Source organism: Canis lupus, chromosome 2 (genome assembly GCF_011100685.1).
Source record: "Canis lupus familiaris isolate Mischka breed German Shepherd chromosome 2, alternate assembly UU_Cfam_GSD_1.0, whole genome shotgun sequence".
NCBI lineage: Eukaryota > Metazoa > Chordata > Mammalia > Carnivora > Canidae > Canis > Canis lupus.
The window spans coordinates 55170566-55192086 of NC_049223.1; the positions used below are offsets into that span (position 1 = coordinate 55170566).

A 21521-nucleotide genomic window follows, 5' to 3' on the forward strand; every position below is an offset into this window, starting at 1 on the left:
TAGTAGGGGTTTATTTGTTATGTTCCTATTTATCATGGCTTGGCTGTAACTGTCCTTCATCTTCACTCTGGTATTGAGGCTGGTGAAGGAACCTTTTCCTAGAATATTATTCTTAGTCATTATATTTGAATGTACTAAAGCACAGTGGTTCTTCTACCCATAATTCTTTATTGTCTGTCTTCCTCCACCAAAATATAAGTTGTGTTATAAGAGGGATTGATTTATTATTTCCCCAGCACTTTTAAAATAACTCCCAGCACATGGTAGGCATTCAATAAGTTTGAAGAAGGACTTTATATATCTGCCTTTTTGGATTCTAGAGTGTTCCTGTGAATCGTTCACATCTCAGAAATGAAAAGGCTTTCATGCTTCCTTGCAGGCATATATGGCATCCGTCTTTACTTGCCATGTTGCAAACACTGTCAGAAAATGTTTGTCCTTCAGTCATTTAATTTGGAAAAATTAGAATTTACTAGAGTCAGAGTTTTTCATTAATTTATATTATTTCATCAAAGTGTTCTTTTTTAAAAAAATTTTTAAAAATTTTTATTTATTTATGATAGTCACAGAGAGAGAGAGAGAGAGAGGCAGAGACATAGGCAGAGGGAGAAGCAGGCTCCATGCACCGGGAGCCCGACGTGGGATTCGATCCCTGGTCTCCAGGATCGCGCCCTGGGCCAAAGGCAGGCGCTAAACCGCTGCGCCACCCAGGGATCCCAAGTGTTCTTTTTTAAAAAGATTTTATTTATTTATTCATGAGAGAGACAGAGAGAGAGGCAGAGACCCAGGTAGAGGGAGAAGCAGGCTCCATGCGGGGAGCCCGATGTGAGACTCTATCCCAGGACCCCGAGATCACGACCTGAGCTGAAGGCAGATGCTCAACCACTGAGCCACCCAAGCATCCCTCATCAAAGTGTTCTGAAGGAATTTTCAGCACTCATCTTTCTCTCATTATTTTTCCTTTTTTCCAAATTGACATTTTGTTTATCCTGCTACTTCCAAGATGGGAATATTAATATATTTGAGCAGTTGTATAACCATGCTGCTTTTAAGTAAAGGTGATAGTATACAGTGCTAGTGTGTGTGTGTGTGTGTGTGTATTCTCTCACATGCCCTCTTTGAGTAAGTAAATAAAATCTTAAAAAAAAAAAATTGTCTACCCACCATTTGCTTCGACGTGGATGGAACTGGAGGGTATTATGCTGAGTGAAATAAGTCAATTGGAGAAAGACAAACATTATATGGTCTCATTCATTTGGGGAATATAAAAAATAATGACAGGGAATAAAGGGGAAAGGAGAAAAAATGAATGGGAAATATCAGGGAGGGAGACAGAACATGAGAGACTCCTAACTCTGGGAAATGAACTAGGGGTGGGGGAAGGGGAGGTGGGCAGGGGGTGGGGGTGATTGGGTGACGGGCACTGAGGGGGGCACTTGATGGTATGAGCACTGGGTGTTATTCTATATGTTGGCAAATTGAACACCAATAAAAAATAAATTTACAAAAAAAATTTGTCAACTGGAGGGTATTATGCTGAGTGAAGTAAGTCAGTCGGAGAAGGACAAACATATGTTCTCATTCATTTGGGGAATATAAATAATAGTGAAAGGGAATATAAGGGAAGGGAGAAGAAATGTGCGGGAAATATCAGAAAGGGAGACAGAACGTAAAGACTGCTAACTCTGGGAAACGAACTAGGGGTGGTAGAAGGGGAGAAGGGCGGGGGGTGGGAGTGAATGGGTGACGGGCACTGGGGGTTATTCTGTATGTTAGTAAACTGAACACCAATAAAAAATAAATTAAAAAAAATTTGTCAAGACAAGACATTTTAACTCCACTATTTCTCTTGAATAAAATTGATTTAAGTTTTTGGACCATTGTTGCATTATTGCCAAAACCATAATTTCACCATTTTTGATTGTTTTAAAAAAGTTCAGACCCTTTGCATAAATATGAATATAATCATTTAGCTTAGTGATTTTCTGATCATGTAACTCAGTGTTGAAGAAAATTGTATATTAAATATGAGGTGAAGGAAATTAATTTTGATAAACTAGCCAGAAAAGATAACAAGGCATTTAGGCTTATTCCTTAGGACTGATTTAATTTGGGGAAAAACATGGGTAATCAGGTTTGTGCAGTTGAAATGACAAATGTATTTTGTTTGAAAATAGCTAATTCAGCATTTCCCAAATCCTGTTTTGAGGAATATCATTGTTGTGTGAAATATTAATAGGTACTTAGAGAAGAAGAAAAACAAAAAGGGTTTCATGATCAAAGAAATTTGGAAAATACTGGGTTAAGCAAAATGAAACATGTTTTATTTCAGTATTTCTCAGGGTTCTTATTTTGTTTATTGGAAGCCAACTCAACAGTGGTTTTCTTCTTGGAGAATAAATACCAGAATGACCTGGGAATTTTACAAACAACATTCTCATCTTTTTCCACTCCCATCTCCAGGGAATAGTAGAGGATCTTTGTGTTCTATAGTTTGAAAACATTTTCTAAGTGATTGGATATATCCCCACCTTAGGTTGAGAACTGCTGAGATCGAGTTTACAGGCATTTCCTCATTTCTTTGACCATAGATTACCTCTTTTGAAGGCTGTGTATGTATTAACATTTCAAGGATTAGAAAGACACTTTGAGAGTCCTCGGGCTAGATTATAAAGTCTTCAGAAGTAAACAGTAGTTTCTGCTCTGTCAACTAATTGCTCTTCAATTTGAAACACTTCTACCTTAATTTTTGTGACACTTCTCATTTGGGTCTCGTTCCAATTTTCTGAATGTGATTATAGATTTTAATATATGGCGTTTTCAAACTCTGAACAAGTTCATATATGCCTAAAAAATGGCATAACAAAAAGTTAACATAATACAAAGTTAAACATTTCAGTATTTTTACTGGACCCATTTGTCTAGAAGTATTATTAAACATTACATAATAATGTTAACTCACTAAATTTGGTTAGATGTATTGAAATGATTTAAAAGGTCTTTTGATTGCAGGGACACCTCTCTGGCCCAGTTGGTAGAGGATGTGGCTCTTGATCTCAAGGTCGAGTTTAAGTCCCATGTTGGTTGTAGAGATTACCTAAAAAAAAATACATAATAATAAAAAAGTTTTGATTTCAGAGTGTATTTCTTTTATGTATATATGTAACTTTTCATTTTTGTTATCCAGAAGTTTCAAGATATTGAAGAAGCCCATCTCATTCACATAAAGGAAATTATAGAATCCTTGTCAAATGCTATAAAGGAAATTCATTTGCAAATAGGCCAGGTAAGTTTTTCTTTTGTTGAACTGATTCATGAAAATTTTATGTTGATTTATGACTTTTTAAAAATCCAGAACTCCATATGATACCGGATTATTTCAGATAAAGAATATATATTTACATGTATTAAGTATAAAATAAACTGAGTGTTTTGATTGGCCACCAAGGATGATAATTCAAACCAGTTGTTAAAAAGTAACCATAGCTCATTCCTTTTACTTTAAAATTCTGAAGTTCATCAGTTTTTTAATATTTAAAAATTTTTTTTGCTGTTTTATAATTTAGAACAGCAGTAAGTTATAGAACTTGTGCTTAGAGGGGAGCCTGGGTGGCTCGGTCAGTTAAGTGTCTAATTTCGGCTCAGGTTATGATCTTAGAGTCCTGGGATTGAGTCCCGTATTGGGCTCCCCACTTGGCGGGGAATCTGCTTCTCTCTCTCCCTTTGTTCCTCCCTGCTTGTGCTTGCTCACTCTCTCAAATAAATAAATAAAATGTTTAAAAAAATTGAGAGAAGAAAAGAACTTGTGCTTAGAAATTTCCAAAAATAGGAATTCATGGCAGGCTTAGTTGGTGGAACATGTGATTCTTGATCTTGGCATTTAGAGTTCAAGCCCCACATTGGGTATAGAAATTACTTAAAAAAAAAAAACCTTTAAGAAAACATTTTTCCCCAAAAAATATAAAAGCAGTTTGTTTATTAAGATTTTATTTATTTATTCATAAGAGACACAGAGGCAGAGACATAGGCAGAGGGAGAAGCAGGCTCCACGCAGGGAACCCGACATGGGACTCGATCCCGCCCTGAGCCAAAGGCAGATGCTCAACTGCTGAGCCCCCCAGGCGTCCCTAAAAGCAGTTTAATTATGACAATTGGAGTGCATTGAGATAGAGTAGAGAAAGATGAGGTCTATTGTTTTTTATTATTAAGGATCCAAAGATTGTTAGAGATCTGTGTAAGTTTTAATTTATATAAGAATTATGTGTCTAAAACATTCAAAGATGAGGACAGGAAACTGCCTTGACTTCTAAGGCTGAGGGGCTGTATCTTCATGTAAAACAGTGGTTGGTACCCACAGAGTAACAGCATGTTAGGTAAATGAAAGTTCTCAAAGGTTTTGGGTCAAAGCCACATATTTTGGTGTAACAAATTTTAATTGCTTTGTCCAAGTTATGTCTGAAATATAGTAAGAATTTTTAATGGAAAAAGAAAAAATATCTTTATTTCATTTTAATAGGTCCATGAAGAATTTATAAATAACATGGCTAATACTACAGTTGAAAGCTTAATACAGAAATTTGCTGAGTCAAAAGGCACTGGGAAGGAAAGACCTGGTAAGATGATAAACTGTCAGGAAATGTATACAAATTTCTCATCCAGCAACAAATATATTTGCTTTTAAATTCCCAAACTGCAAAATGGAGCCTGGGAGATATGTAAAAATCTGTGTAAAATATCAAATATCATTTACTTTGTATCTGATAATATGTTAAATTAATATTTTTATTTTGGCCTTTAGTGGTTAATAATTTAATATTAAAGTAGTTATAACCTTTAGTAAATTAATATGTTGCTTATTTACATTTTTCAAAGAGTTAACAAAAGTGCAGTTTATTTTTATTTTTATTTTTAAATTTTTAAGAAATTTTTTTTTTTTTATTTTAAAATTTTTTTATTTTTAAAGAGAGGGAGAGCTCACACAAGCAGGGGTGGGGGATTGGGGTGGGGACAGAGGGAGAGGAAGAGAGAATCCTAAGTAGGCTCCATGCCCAGCACAGAGCCCTATGTGGAGCTCTAAGAAATTTTTTGAGTATATGGACACACTGACACAATGTTACATTAGTTTCACATGTGTATCATGGTGATTCATCTTTCTAAGGGTTATGCTATGCTCACCAGAAGTATAGCTACTATCTATCACCATACAACGTGATTGCAGTATCATTATCTACATTCATTTATCTATATTCACTATGAACAGAAGGAAAAGTGGGAGAGAATATTGAGCCCTCAGAGCATTGAGGCCAACAGAGAACCTTTCATAAAACTTAACAACTTTTTAAATTTTCGTATTGACATATGTATTCAACAAATATATTTGTTGCATGCTAAAAAGTATTTCAGATGGTGTTTGAGACACTGGAGATATATAGGAATCCTGGTTCCTGTTTTATGAACAAACAATGACAATATTCTGAATCTTACGTTTAATAAGCATATTATGATATATCACATATACTAAGTAGCCTATTCTTTTGCCCTGCTCAGCATAGAGTCTTCCAGATTTCTTGATTTTGTATATTGGTTACTATACCATATTCTTGTAAGATACTTGTTTCATTCTACAGGTAAAAATAATTCAGTCTAGTAAAGAAATTAAAATATCCAATTCAAATAAAAATTTGAAATTCAGGAAAATGGGTAAGTGATTTTTGGGAAGTTGGGGAGCCATTTTTCTTTAGTGCAGTTCCCAGAACTAAGACTTGTAACCTAAATCTTCACTTTTTCTTTTCAGATTTTATTGACTTTCAGATCATTGGTTCACTTATGTATTTTTCCCTTCAGATCTTCTTTTCATGCTTTCTCTACCTACCTGATCAATTGCAGCGGTAGGTTTCTGAGTATTGGCACTTCTCTAACCTATTTTACATGTTACAGCACATTCATATTTTGAGTATACAGTTGTGAACTTATTGCAGTACTCATAAATCTTTGACTTCTCATTATAGACAGAATGATTAGGCTCTGGATTTGGATTTAAAGCTTCTCAGTCTCTGACTAGTCTTTAGTCTTACCCTCACTGTCGCCGACTGGAACTGCTTACTATTTCCTATACCTGCCCCCTTTACCCTGGGGTACCTTGGGTGCCCTTATGTTCTTATTCTAGGAAATGCTGTATTGTACTTCATTTCTGCCTCATGTCTCTTCCCGTTTATTTGTTACACACATAAACTCTTAAATACCTGGGTCATTTGCTACTTCCTCCATTGAAAGTGCCAGAGAACTTTAACTTTTTTTTTCTCCTTTATTATTAGTGCTGTCTACCTTAGATTTTAATAATTGTGCAGATATGAAGGAAAGTTCTGTATTTGATTCATCTGTTTATGTGTAAAGAGTACATTTTTGTTGAGTGAATGAACAAATGGACGTATAATAGTAAAGTTAGAATGTTAGAGAGGTTGCAGTGGATGGATTTGCTATTCGAAGAGTCTTGGTGAGGAATAGTAATTCTGGTTAAAGTTTAGTGAGACACTCTCTGCCATGTACTGTGCCAACCATTTTGCAGGCAAACTTTGATCTTCAGCAACTGTTTGAAATAGGTACTGTTACTCTCATAATAAAGATGAGGGAAATGGTGAGAGGTTAAATGATTGGCCTAAGGTAGTAGATGGCAGAGCAGATAGTAAAATGCCAGGGTTCTTGACCCCAGGGCCTATGCTTTGGAGAAATTAGAATAGAACTGAGTAAGTTTACATATATCAAGAGAATGAGATATGTAACTACAGAAAAGTATGAAACCCTAAAATACCCTGTAAAGAGATTAAATTATGGGGTGCCTGGGCAGTGTGCAGTTGGTTAAACGTCTGACTCTTCATTTTGGCTCAGGTCATGGTCTCAGGGTCATGAGAGCAAGCTCCATGTTGGACTTCTTGCTGGGCGTGGAGCCTGCTTAGGATTCTCTTTTTACCCCCTCTGTCCCTCACCCCCTGCACTTGCTGTCTCTTTCTCAAAAAAAGATTAAATTATAAGTGAAGACCAGTTAAGAGAGATGAAAACAGTTGGAGAACAAATACAGATTTTATATAGAGTAGTTAGAAGGGTTGATCAATAAAAGCAAGGACGTATGGAAAAAGTGACTTACAACACTAAACAAGATCTGCAGATTATATTATTATCGGTATCCTGTTTGTGACATTATATTGTAGTTTTGCAAAATGTTATCATATCAGGAAGTTGGGCAAAATGTACAAGGAATCTCCCTGTATTTTTTTCTTTACAGCTGTATGTGAATTAGCTCGATAAAAATTTCAGTTATTTTAGGGGTGCCTGGGTGGTGCCAACTCGGTTGAGTGTCCAGCTGGTGATTTCGCCTAGGCTTGTGATCTCATGGGGCCTGGGATTGAGCCCCATGTCCAGCTCCATGCTCAGCATGGAGTTTGCTTGGGATTTTCTGCTTCTCCTTCTGCCCCTCCCTTAGCCCGGGCTCAAGCTCTCTCTCTAAAATAAATAAAATCTTTAAAAAAAATTTAAGTTATTTTCTTATCTGTTGTAATACTTAGCCCTATAGTTCGTAGTGTTATTTACTAGCTGTGAAATTTTTAAGCTTCATTACCTTTATCTGTAGAGTGGGGATAATAATAGTATTTGCTTCGTGGAGTTATTATGAGGGTTATATGAGATAATTTAACATTTATTGAGTATTTAATAAGTGTTATGTTAAAAAAGTAATACATTTCTGATTAATGGGCAGCTACTGATAGATATTGTTTCTTTATAAATTTAAACTTACTGGCCTCAAGATAAACTGTGACATGTAGAAAATCCCTGTAGCTAAATGGTAAGCTGTAGGACAGAGGCCAGGAGTGGTGATGACATGGGCTTTCCTAGAATAATCACTAAATCCAGAATCAGGTGACTGTTCTAGGGTGACTGTTGACACTGTGAGTATAAATGACTGATTTCCAAAAAAAGTGGTCCTAGAACTAACTTTAAAAAGAAAGAATGGTGCCAGAGTGGAGGAGGTAGAATATTACTTCTCTAGTTGGCTTGTGGTGGGTAATGAGTTATAGCTCCGTGTTTGTTTGGCTTATGGGCACCTGAACAGATGAGTCTGGGGGCCTATTTCAGTGATGAAAATTTTGTGTTTCTTGTAAAAGTAATATAATCAAAATTTTGCATTTGATTATATAATGGAATTCACAGACTTAAAGGATTTTGTTTTGTGAAATGTAGTCTAACCTTTAATTGTATATACTGCTGATTGCTGTTAACATTTTATTTCTCCTGTTTTGTAAGGGCCCCCTCTGGTGGATGAATTCCTTCTTAAACTAATTTTTGTCCTTTGGGATTTATATTTTAAAAATAAAACAAGAGGCCCAGTTCGTTAAAAAATTGGTATATCTTAAAATCTATTTTTCGTTAGTTATCTGTTCAAAGCTACCACCTCTAATTTTATGTCCAATTTTCTTGTGTAAATCAAACACTTTGAGAGCATTAAAACTTTTTTTCCTATTCATTGAGACTATTTTATACAACTTATTATATGAAGTGGCTTTTTTGTCATTACTTTTTAAAGAATAAGATGGGGTACCTGTGTGGCTAGGTCAGTTAAGTGTCTAACTCTTGGTTTCGGCTTGGGTCGTGATCTCAGGGTTGTGAGATTGAGCCTCGTATTGGGCTCCACTTAGAGTATCCTTGTCCCTCTCCCTCTGCCCCTCTCTCCACTCGTGAACACGTGTGTGCGTGCACTCTCTTCAAATAAAGGGATAGATAATAAAAATCTTTTAAAAATTAGGATATCATTGACATATAGTGTTGTGTTTTAGATGTACAACGTAATGATTTGATGTATGCATATGAGAAATGATTACCAAAGTAAGTTTGGGTACTTGGGCCTACATGGTTACAGTTTTTTTTTCTTGTGATGAGAACTTTTAAGAATTAGTTTCTTAGCTTTTGAGTACAGTATTATAAACTATAGTCACCATGCTGTATATTCTATCTCCAGGACTGACTTATCTCATAATAGAAGTTTGTACCTTTTGACCATCTTTAACCATCTCACCACCCCTCACCCCCCCCAACCCCACTCTTGATAACAACCAGTCTCTTGACTATCTTTGAGTTTGGTTTTCTTTAGATTCCACATAGAAGTGAGATCATACAGTATTTGTCTTTTTCTGACTTAATTCACTTAGCATAATGTCTTCAAGATCCATTCATATTGTTGCAAATGTCAGGATCTCTTTCTTTTTTTAATGGCTGCATGATATTCCATTGTATACTCACAGCACATTTCCTTTACCCAGTCAGTGGATGCTTATGTGGCTTATAAGGCTGCAGTGAACATGGGAGTGTACATATCTTTTTGAGAGAATGATAAATAGCTACAAGAGGAGTTGCTGGATCATATGGTAGTTTTGTTCTTAAGTTTTTGAGGAACCTCCATACTCTTCTTGTCATTATTTTTTAAGTACTGCCTGGCTCTTCTGGAATTTGAGTCAGTATAAGTAGATGCTTTGAATATCAAAGTGCCTGTGGTCTGAAGGGTTATGAATAAACAAGTGTTTTCTAATTGTGAATATCCTTCTGTGTTCTAAGGACATTCTAATATTCCTGCCCATTCTCAGGTATTTTAATTGTCAGAGGGGATTAAAACCATATTTTGGGGAGTTTTCTATTTTATAGTCATTCTGGTAATTTTGCTGTATGCTTTTTATAATTCAGAAAGTTAAGCAAGTTTCCATTTATCAGAAACAAAAGGATAAATAACCTAAAAAGTTGGTAGACCAGTGTATATAAATATGGTTAATTGGAAGATTTTGCTGAAAAACTTACCTGTATTTTCATTATATGATGATATAGGTTTATAGCTCTCATTTGAGAACTTCCAGGGATTAAACTGTGTTCAAGATAAAAATATGAAAATCCTGTGAAAGGTACACATGAGAAACAATCAGCCACAAAGGAAAAAGGAGAAATTATATTCCTGTGGTCATACTACCTAAATGAAATTGATTGATTGAGGTATTTGGAGAATTTTAGCTTCTACATTATGTTTATTATTTTATTTACTTTTTAAAAAGGTTTATTTTATTTTTTAAAAAAGATTTTATATTAAAAAAAAAAGATTTTATATTTTATTTGAGAGAGAGAGGGAGCACACCCAAGTTGGGGGGAGGAACAGACGAAGAGGGAGAAGCAGATTCCTTGCTGAGCCGGGAGCCTGATGCAGGGCTCCATCTCAGGACTCCAGAATCATGACTCCTGCTGAAGGCAGATGCTTATTAACCAACTGAGCTAGCTACTCAGGTGCCCCAGACTTATTTATTTTAGAGAGAGAGCATGTGTGTGTGTGTGAGTGAACAAGCAGTGTGGGGAGGGGCAGAGAGAGAGGGAGTGAGAGAATCTTAAGCAGACTCCCTGCTGAGCGTGGAGCTGAAGGTGGTGGGGCAGGGCTATATCCCAGGACCCTGAGCTGAAATTGAGAGCCAGACACTTGACCAACTAAGCCACCCAGGCACCCGCTATGTTTATTATTTTAACGTATAGGGTAAAGCAAATATTTTTTTAAAAGTCTAAGATCATCTTTCTAGAGCTCTCAGGATTTGCAAGAATGTCAAATGTACAAATAACTTCTAAGTCAGAGAAGCAGAAACCCTTATGTAGAAAGCAAAATTAAAAATAGCTAAGAAGAGGGGCATCTGGGTGGCTCAGTGGTTGAGCATCTGCCTTTGGCTCAGGTTGTGATCTCAGGGTCCTGGGATCAAGTCCTGAGTCAGGCTCCCTGCATGGAGCCTGCTTCTCCCTCTGCCTGTGTCTTTGCCTCTCTCTCTCTGTCTCTCTCTCTCTGTGTCTCTCATGAATAAACAAATAAAATCTTAAAAAAATTAATATAAGTTAAAAAAAAAGAAAATATACTTTTTAAAAAATTTTTATTTATTTATGATAAATAAATATATTTATTTATTTATGATAGTCACAGAGAGAGAGAGAGAGAGAGAGAGAGGCAGAGACACAGGCAGAGGGAGAAGCAGGCTCCATGCACCGGGAGCCCGACGTGGGATTCGATCCTGGGTCTCGAGGATCGTGCCCTGGGCCAAAGGCAGGCGCTAAACCGCTGCGCCACCCACGGATCCCGAAAATATACTTTTTAAGTAGCATAGTAGCAGGAATGATCTCATTAGAATTGTGTACCTCACAGTAGTACATAATTCTTTTTCCTTTTTTTAAAGCTTTTAAAAATTTTTTAAAAAAGATTTTATTAAAAAAAAAGATTTTATTTATTTATTCATGAGAGACAGAGACAGAGAGAGAGGCAGAGACACAGGCAGAGGGAGAAGCAGGCTCCATGCAGGGAGCCCGATAGGGGACTGGATCCCAGGCCTTCAGGATCATGCTCTGGGCTGAAGGCAGACGCTGAACTGCTGAGCCACCCAGGATCCCCATAATCTTTTTTCAAAAGCTGATTCTGCTCTTCTTTTTGGGCTCAGAAATACTTTATTCTGACACCTTGTACTAACTACATCTGCAGTTATAGCATAGTAATTGATTCTTATAATAATGATAATCCTGAATTGTGAATAAAGATTAAAATGTTTTGAGCAGACTTTGTTTAATAAAAGCTTATTTCATTAATTTGAAGTAGCCACTAAAAACGTTAAATGTATAAACACTGGCAACAACATAGAAGTAAAAAGTAAGGTAAGCTGATTACAATTTTTACATGTGCATAATAACAAGGACAGAGTTTTCATTCTTTTTGCAGTATGTTAAAGAAGCTAGCTTAAACACTTTGAATTTAAAAGAAAATTTACTGGAAAGAGAGATATCCTAAGGATCCAAAGTCAGGAATATAGCCAGGCTGCAAAAGGAAACCCAAACCTGTAGGAACACGGGGTATCATATTTCATTCATTCGACCTCTGTATTTCTACTGCTTTATTTTTTTCTTTGCACAGTGGCTTTCTTTGTTTTTCCAGGCACGTGACATAAGGTGACCTCTCTGTAATTTCTAGGTATTTCTACTTGTTCTTTAATTGCAGCCACAGCTCAGAATTAACCCAGGTTTTAGTCCCTTTACAGATTTCTGGGAGAAAGAAACTGGTCCAGGTAATCTTGGATCAAGTAATTCTTCTATGTTAGTTCATTCTGACTAGGTCATGTAGTATAGACGTGGCTTCTGCACCACTTGTGTGTAGAAGGGGTAAGTTCTGGGGGGAGGGGTGGAGAGATTTAGTGAGCTCAGTATAATCACCCAAGGTTTTATCAGTATCACAGAGGATGGAGACATGACTCAGTCTAGGAGTATGGAGGTATTGTCAGACTTTGAACGTAGGAGATTATATTTTACGTTAAGATTCTGTGTTTGGAGAACTAGATGAAATTTTCCTTTTCATTTTTCTCTTCTTTACATCTTTACTTCCATCTATCCTTCCTTTCTCTTTCTTTTTCTCTTTCCCCTTTCCTTTCCCTCTCCCTCCCTCCCCCATCTCTTTTTTAAAAAAATGCACAGACAGTTCACTGCCCTGGAAATTCTGATTTCAGGGGTCTAGGGCAGGACCTTGATACTATTACATTTTAAAATTCCTCATTTGGGGCTCCCGGGTGGCTCAGTGGCTAAGCATCTGCTTTGGGCTCAGGGCGTGACCCCAGGGTCTTGGGATCGAATCCCACATCAGGCTCCCCACAGGGAGCCTGCTTCTCCCTCTGCCTATGTGTCTCTCTCTGTGTGTCTCTCATGAATAAATAAATAAAATCTTTAAAGTAAGAAAAAAGTCTGTATGTGTGTATGGGTATATGTAGAGAATGGGAAAACAAATATGGTAGAAGGTTATATTCTTCAGTAGCATTTGTAAAATTGATACGACCTAGGGGGGGTTGCCCGGGTGGCTCAGTTAAGCGTCCGACTCTTGATTTTGGCTCAGGTCATGATCTCTGGGTCGAGGGATCGAGCCCTATGTTGGGCTCGGGCTCAGTGCTCAGCAGGAAGTCTGCCTGGGATTCTCTTTTCCTCTGCCTCTCCCCGGCTCATGCTCTCAATCTCTCTTGCTCTCTTAAAAAAAAAAGAAATGATACGACCTAGGTTCAAGTAGAGTAACTAGTTTAAGGTAATTAGCCGGCAGGCAGGTGGCAGAACCAGAACTTGAGCTCCATGCCCTTTGTACTTCTCCACAAGCTGGAGTTTGATGTTGTTTTCGTGCCTGAGTTCGCCCTCCCGGCATCTAGGAATGTGGCTGTGCTGGGTTCCACAGGCCCAGGAGGAAGCTTGAAAATTTAGGCGTGGACTTCCATTGTTATGACTCATGATCCCACCCCCATCCCCTCCCCTCTTTCCCTCCCTCTCTCCTGTGTCTTGGTTCCCTCCTCACCCCCTATTATCATCATTCTTATTATTAGACTTTGGGATCTGGGCATGTTCATATACATTGTTTTGACTTCTAGTTAGAACCAAGTGTTTTGTGGTTTGAGTTGGGCCTATGCAGAAGTATGCTTGACTTGCATAGACCAGCCTTACTATTTCAGTTTTCGGGCCAGTTATTAACTAGACAGACTTGTAAATTTGTCCTGTTGGTGGCCTGAGATTTAGAATTGATTTCAAAACAATGGGAACTAGTAAATGTTTTACTTTTTAAAATACTGTACCTCATCCACAAAATGTTTGTGTTGATTAAAGATTGCTGTTAAATTGTCTTTTCTCCTGTAACATTTCTTAAAAATTTCAATTCAAATTAGAATTAGATGAAGTCTTTAGGTGGTTGACTCCCTCCCTCCTTTCTCTCTCTCCTTCCTTCCTTCCTTCCTTCCTTCCTTCCTTCCTTCCTTCCTTCCTTCCTTCCTTCCTTCCTTCCTTCCTTCCCTTTTTAGCAATAATTTATTGCTATCTGATGATTAAAGAAAAATCCTCTCTAAGAATTGTTTTACTTTATTGTCGACCTTTTGGAGGTCTGCCTTTAATTGAACTCATGATGGCATTTTTATATAATGTGTAAAAGAGCATCAGGAGATAGAGCCAAAATGGTCTTACTTGCTTTTATACAAATTAAATTGCCCTTGTGGCCCAGTATAAAATCTAAGCACTAGGAGCAGTTATTTATTTTGACAACAGAATTAATTGACCCTAAAACAGTTGAAATTCCAGTTGTAGCAAACTATTCTTTCTGACTCTCACTCTGGCTTTGGGACTGTCAAAAAAAGTAACTCGTCTTATGATTAAATAGCAGAATGATGGGCAGTGGACTGCATTTGAGGGAGATGCTGAATAAACTTTCTACTTGTGAAACATTTCAGAAGTGACATGCTACAAGGGGGGTCAGAATGTGCACTGATATCCAGCTGAGCTGTCAACTGGCACAGAGCCAGGCACGCAAAGCTTTGCCGTGTGAAGCAGCATGTGGAGCATATGCCACTTAAAAAAGAAAATCTTTTTCATGCACGAGTTGACGTTTTTTTTTAAAGGTATATTTATTTAGTTTTATTATACCAGAAACCGTTCGTGTTTCTGTCTTTAATAGAAAAGTTTATGTGCTGAAGGTACTCAGTTTAGAATTTTTATATATATTTTACAATTCGAAAGGATCTGACACTTTATATTTCAAAAATGTTTGTGATTCTGAATAGTTTATTTTTATTGAACATTTCCCTATTCCAAATGGATTTTAAAGGGATATTTAGAAAAGATAAAGGGAAAAGCAATCAGGATATGTCTGGTATAGGAAAAAGGTTTCATGAGGAAAAAAATGTAAAATTTTGTTGGAGGGAATTTTGGTAGAGTTAAGGGATGCCTTTGCTATTTTCACATATATGAAGGCATCCAAAGATGTTAAAAGAATATATATATCTTATTTGCTAAGGTAATGTCATAGAAGTCTTTTTAGGTTCTCTTTTAAAATATTTGTAAATAACGCAATTTGTTTGGCATTGACGTTTTGTTTTTCCTCTCAGGCATAAGCCCATAGCCTGAATATTTGAGATTTTGTAAATTGTTAAGGGCACAGTAGGAGCCCTCAGATTTATTTGACAGGTGAACATAGTCTCTTAAGGTTTATTAGTAAGTGATAAAGCTAATCATACATAATAAACTGTTGATAATTTAGGTAGAGATTTTTCATAATTTTTACATCAACTAGTTGCCAATTATCAGATGGACATACTACGGTTCTTTACTTTTATTGATCTTTCAGTTTCATCTGTTTGTAAACTGTTAACTTAGCTCTTAATGGATTCTAACAGTAAGCTCATTACCCTTTCATTTAATGAATTCTTAGCTTTCAGATTTGCAGAGTGAACTTGGAGCCTTTAAATTTTTAATTGGACCATGTTCTGATTGTAAGGCTTTTTTTTGGGGGGGGTAACGGAAGTAGTGAATGTATTTCTAATATTAGTCACATGATATATATGATAAGAATACTTTAGTAAGAAAGGTATATCTAATTATTTGATTAGGACGTTGTTTATCAACTCACTTTTATGAGTTTTTAAAAGTTATTTTGCTTATCCCTAAATGCTAATGTTTGATGATCCCTAAATGCTTCTATTTGAATAGAAACCAGAAGCAAAGAAGTGGATCTCAGATTTGGGGTTAAGAAGGACATTTTAGCCAATATGTTTAGATGTTCCTACTTGTAGAGAAATCTTTCTTGTTAATCAGTGGCTTTCTTTTATAATGGAGTGATTAGTGAGAACTCTGATTATGAACTTATACATATAGTTTTACAGTTAAGCTTAACATCTCAGAAGAACCAGTAATGAAGTCTTCCATTTTCCACTCCTCATGCTCTGTTTTTAAATTTTTTGAAATAATATGTTGAATCTATTACCATTAATAAGTTATTTCAAAAAAAATAAGTTATTTCACAAAAATACTAGACTTACATGAATTTAGTATTAAAAAATAGGGCTAAAATGACAGTTTAATAGAAGATAATTTTTTAGTCTGATACTTAGAGCTTTGCAGATATTTCAGTAGAACAGTGATACAAGCTTTTGCTAACTTTCTGTACTACCTAAATAATTTAGTATTCCACATATATGAAATTATATGGCACTTATGGCTAGTCTTAGTAGATCTATCTATCATTTGAAGGCTATTTAAATTGTTTTTCAACTGGTTTCTATTTTATCATCTTCCTCTCTCTCTACTCTATCCCTGATAACCAGTGCTAAATTAATTTTCTTATAAGACCACTTTGCAGGGGCATTTGTGTATCTCCTCACATGAAAAGTCTCCACCTGCAAACTACAAGTTCACATTCTTGACCCCACTGTACAGTTAGAACATCGCCACTTTGCTACTATGTAATTAGTGCATTTACTTGGTCAGCAGATATTTGTTAAAGACCTATTATTTGCCAGTTCACAGTGGTCTGTGAGACAAATTCCCAAGCTTGCATTCTAGTAGTATTTACTATGTTGGCCCCCCTGTCCTCCCCATGAACACAATGAAAGATTCAGCAACTGCCTTTTATTCTTGTTTTCTCTCAAGTATCCTGCAAGCTCCTTGAAAGCGGAAATGACAGATTAGGTTTGTGTCTCCAGTTCTATAGTATTATATATAAAAGCTTTTCAGTAAATTGTGATCATAATAATAGGCTAGTCTCAATTTTTGTCACTGTTAGGATTATTTGAATTTTAAAATTATTACTGATATTTCAATTAATGCTATCAGATAACATGAGAACACATCACGTCAGTTAAAAAGATGTAAAGGGGTGTGAGCTGATTGTTTTCCATCAGCTTTTTTTTTTTTTTTTTTAACTTTTACTAACTTTGTTCATCTTTTGTTTCTTTGCTTGTTTAGGCCTTATTGAATTTGAAGAATGTGACCCTGCTAGTGCAGTTGAAGGTAAGCTGACTACTTGTAATACATGGTAACTAGCTAATATCTTCTGTTTATTGAATAAATCAAGACTATTATTTAGTGTTGTCAACATGTCTGTGGAGTGATACAAAAAATCTGAAGAACCCATAATGAAATTTGGTTTGAAGCCCTACAGATACTATTCTTCACTTAATAAATAAACAATAGGCTTGCCCAAAGGAATATTGAGTGTGTTAGAATATAAATCTTAAAAGATTAAATATAACATGTATTTATTTTCAAATCTACATTGAGATTGTTTTTTTATTGACATCCATTTTTAAACATTCTCATGTCACTAATGTGAAAAATCATTAAAACACATTAATGTATAAGACTTTTTTTACATTGATTTTTTATTTAAATTCAATTAATTAATATATAGTGTATTATTAGTTTCCAAGGTAGAGTTCAGTGATTCATCAGTCTTAAATAATACCCGGTGCTCATTACATCATGTTCCCTTTATAATGCCCGTCATCCAGTTACCCCATTGCCTCACTCCACTCCCCTCCAGCAACCCTCAGTTTGTTTCCTATGATTAAGAGTCTCTATGGTTTGTCTCCCTCTCAGATTTCATCTTGTTTTATTTTTCCCTCCCTTCCTCTATGATCCTCTGTTTTGTTTCTTAAATTCTATATATGAGTGAGATTAAAGGATAATTGTTTTTCTCTGATTGACTTTTTTCACTTAGCATAATACCTTCTAGTTCCATCCACATTGTTGCAAATGGCAAGATTTTGTTTTTTTTTTTTTTGATGGCTGAGTAGTATTCTGTTATATACATATATATATTATACATCCTATTATACATATATATGTATATGTGTGTGTATATATATATATACACACACACACACCACGTCTTTATCCATTCATCTGTCAATGGACATCTGGGCTCTTTATTCATAGTTTGGTTATTGGGGACATAGCTGCTATAAATATTGGAGTGTAGGTGCCCCTTTGGATCACTATATTTCATCTTTGGGATAAATACCCAGTGGTGCAGTTGATGGGTCATAGGGTAGCTCTACTTTCAACTTCTTGAGGACCCTCCACACTGTTTTCCAGAGTGTCCGCACCAGCTTGCATTCTCACCTACAGTATAAGAGGGTTTCTCTTTAAAGGGCTTATTCTAAAGTGAGAAACATTTCAGTAATTAATGAGGTTATATATTAATGTTATTATTACTTTCATTCAAAATGAGTGATAATATGACTTGGAGGAAGGGTTCACAACCCTTCCTGTCTGTTTAAAGATTTTATATCCATAGTGGAGCTTGAATTTACAACCCCAAGATCAAGAGTTGGCATGCTTCTCTGACTGAGCCAGCCAGGTGCCCCCTTCCTGTTTATATGGATTATTTTCATAGTATGAAACCAATAAATGTCTGCTAATTTTGTCATATTTTACATATCTCACTTTGTAAGCTACTAGAAATAATTTGAAAAGAATTTTGTATTTTTCTTTCTCCCAACATTTCTGTAAGAATTTGGAGAAAATTGATGTGTGTAAGGTTTTCATTGGAGGAGTCAGGGACTCCAGTGCCTAGGCTTTTTTTTTTTTTTTTTTTTTTTTTAATTTTTTTTAAATTTTTTTTTTTTTTTTTTAGAGCTGGGGTGGGGCAAAGCGGGTCAGAGGAAGAAAGAATCTTTATCTTTCAAGATTTAAAAAAATTTTTAAAAATATTTTAATTTTTATTTTTAAAAAATATTTTATTTATTTATTCATTAGAGACACAGAGAGAGAGAGAGAGAGAGGCACAGGCAGAGGGAGAAACAGGCTCCATGTAGGGAGCCACCCTGATGTGGGACTAGATCCCAGGACTCCAGGATCATGCCCTGGGCCGGAGGCAGGTGCTAAACCACTGAGCCACCCAGGGACCCCCCAGGATTTTATTTAAATTGAAGTTCACGTATAGTGTAATATTAGTTTCAGGGGTAGAATTTAGTAATTCACCATTTGCATATAATACCCAGTGCTTATTCCATCATGTGCCCTCCTTAATGCCCATCGCCGAGTTACCCTATCCCCCCACCCACCTCCCCTCCAGCAACCCTCAGTTTGTTCCCTGTATTTTAGAGTCTTATGGTTTGCTTCCCTCTCTGTCTTTATTTTATTTTCCTTCCCTTCCCCTACGTTCATCTGTTTTGTTTATAAAATTCCACATATGAGTGAAATCATAGGTATTTATCTTTCTGTGACCGACCTGTTTCACTTAGCATAATACACTAGTTTTGGAAGAGAGAGAATCTTAAGCAGGCCAGTGCAGAGCCTATGCTGGGCTAGATCTCATGACTGCGATCATGACCTGGGCTGAAGTCAAGAGTTGAACACTTAACCAACTGAGCCACTCAGGTGTCTACACTTCTTATAGTTACTAGCTGTTTGAGAGCAATTAATTAAGTTCTTTGTACTTCAGCTTTTAGTATGAGCGCCTGGGTGGCACCTCAGGTCATGATCTCAGGGTCTTGAGTTGGAGCTCTGCTTAGGCTCCGTGCTCAGGTTGACATTCCCTCCCGCTCCATCCCCTGGTTTGCATTTTTAGTCTTTCTTGCTCTTTCTCTCAGATAAATAAATAAATATACTCTTTTAAAAAATATGGATAGTAAATAATACTCTGTGAGAATAAAAATGTATTTGTTCTTTAAAATATTACAACATACTATACATTTGTATGGTTTAAGGAGTTCATTTTGCATGAAAGCAAGTACCCTGTTCTAAAACATCTGGATTCTAATCCTGGCTGTGCTATTTAGTAGCTGTATAACACTGAGTTAAAAAATAAAAATAAAAAAAAAACTACTCTTGAGTTTTCTCATCTATATGGTGAGGAGTTGTCTTAGATATACTGTGGTTGTCAGAGTAAACAGCTAAACGTTAAATGTTGAATTCTGTCGATGATTAATAGCATGACTGATCTCTAACAAATAAATTTGTCATGCAAGAGAGGAAGGAAGAACTTCTATATTAGGCAAACAAAGATGACCTTTGTTTTTCATTCCTGGTAGGATCAACTTACAACATTGTTTATATTAAAGATAATATATGGGCAAAAGAATGCTATGTTTTCTGTTTATACTATTAATGGGTCTGTTGTGTCATCTTTTTAAAAAACAACATATTTATATATTTTGCGACCTTTCAGACAGGAAACATGACTTGACCTGCATTTATAACAGAATCTAATGTGGTAAATAATGTACTTTCTTTGAAGTTTTAAGATATCTCCAAATGCTTATTTTGTCTAAGGTAATTTAGGGGAGACTTAGAAGAAAAGAGAATTATATTGATCAAGTGAATATTCTAGAATCTTTTGGTGCATAATAGGCTATATTAAGAAAATTCTAAATGGATTGCAACTCTGATTTAAATATTAGCATTTAGCAGGTGATACTTTTGATTTTTTTCATAAAAATTTAGTATTGATATGAGCAAATTAGGTGTCAAGATACAAGAGATTCATAAGTTTAACATATTTATCAACTAACAACTATATTTTTGTAACAATATGCATTTTTTTAAAGGTATAAAACCAAGGAAAAGAAAGACTTTTGGCTTGCCAGGGATAATTAAAAAGGAAAAGGATGCAGAGTCTGTGTAAGTATATTTCATATTGTCAAAATCCTTTGTTATTAAGTAATTAAGAATAAGACTGGTGTTTTGAATTTGGGAAGAAAAAATTTCTTAAGAAACAACTCTGTATGTCCAAAGTGTGAAAACTACACTTTTCTAAGTACATTTGCTAGCTCATCTGGCTTTAGATAAAAGTATTAACTTTTCTTATTTTAGAATTTTAAGGTCTTTAAGGTGAAAATGTTAGTGTCTTAAAATTGAAACTTTAAAGATACTCTTTTTATAAATGATACATACATACTTTAGAAAACAAAAGTCCAGAGGAAACTAAAAATTCCTCTAAGTCTTCTTAACGCCTAAGAAAAAAACCCACGGTCAACTATTTGATGACAATCCTTCTAGACAACTCTATAAACATTTAGGCACACAGCAATATATGTACACATAAATAGAAAATGGAGGAGAACAAAAGCCCTAACATGTTTTAAACATTTATACTAGGTCATCAATTTTATTTTATTTTATTTTATTTTATTTATTTATTTTTTTTTTAGGTCATCAATTTTAGATGGGAGATGGAGTATAAATATACTTTTTTTTTTTAAATTAAGAAGTTAGGTTACAAGGAATATATAATTTGCATATAATAAATTCAATGAGTAAGTGAAGTTTTCTTTTTCTTACATTGGCTACACATTAGAGTACATGGAAAATTAAAATACATGTATCTGCCAGGCTCTGCCTCAGACCAGCTAAACCAGATTCTCAGGATGTGAGGTTGAGCATAATTTTTGTTTGGTTTGCTTTTAAGCAGCCTGTATGATTCCTAACATATACCTGGGGTTGAGAATCTCTAAGATCTGTGGCTTACCAGAGACAAACTGGAATTAAATGAATCCTTTTTTCTGTAATTACCTCAACGTTAAATAGATTGATAAGATGGTAATCAGATCTTAAATGCTTTGCTGACTCAGTAACACTGGCTAAAAATGTGTTTAAAATCCCTACTTCTCTAGCAGAGCTCTGCTGGGCACTCATATTTTCAGGGTAAGAGAACAGTTTGTGCTTTGGGTATTATTACCTCCTAA

The 21521-nt window shown here is 35.6% G+C and overlaps 1 protein-coding gene across 7 annotated transcripts in view; it reads left to right on the forward strand.

The window, feature by feature from the left end:
* FCHO2 (FCH and mu domain containing endocytic adaptor 2) overlaps positions 1-21521 on the forward strand; it is a 121363-nt gene that overhangs the window by 46097 nt on the left and 53745 nt on the right. For all 7 annotated transcript variants that reach the window (XM_038530813.1, XM_038530816.1, XM_038530819.1 and 4 more), the window contains 4 exons: positions 3188-3286; positions 4517-4613; positions 16798-16842; positions 20385-20457. In XM_038530813.1, the coding sequence (XP_038386741.1) occupies positions 3188-3286; positions 4517-4613; positions 16798-16842; positions 20385-20457 (314 nt within the window). The remainder of the gene's footprint in view (positions 1-3187; positions 3287-4516; positions 4614-16797; positions 16843-20384; positions 20458-21521) is intronic.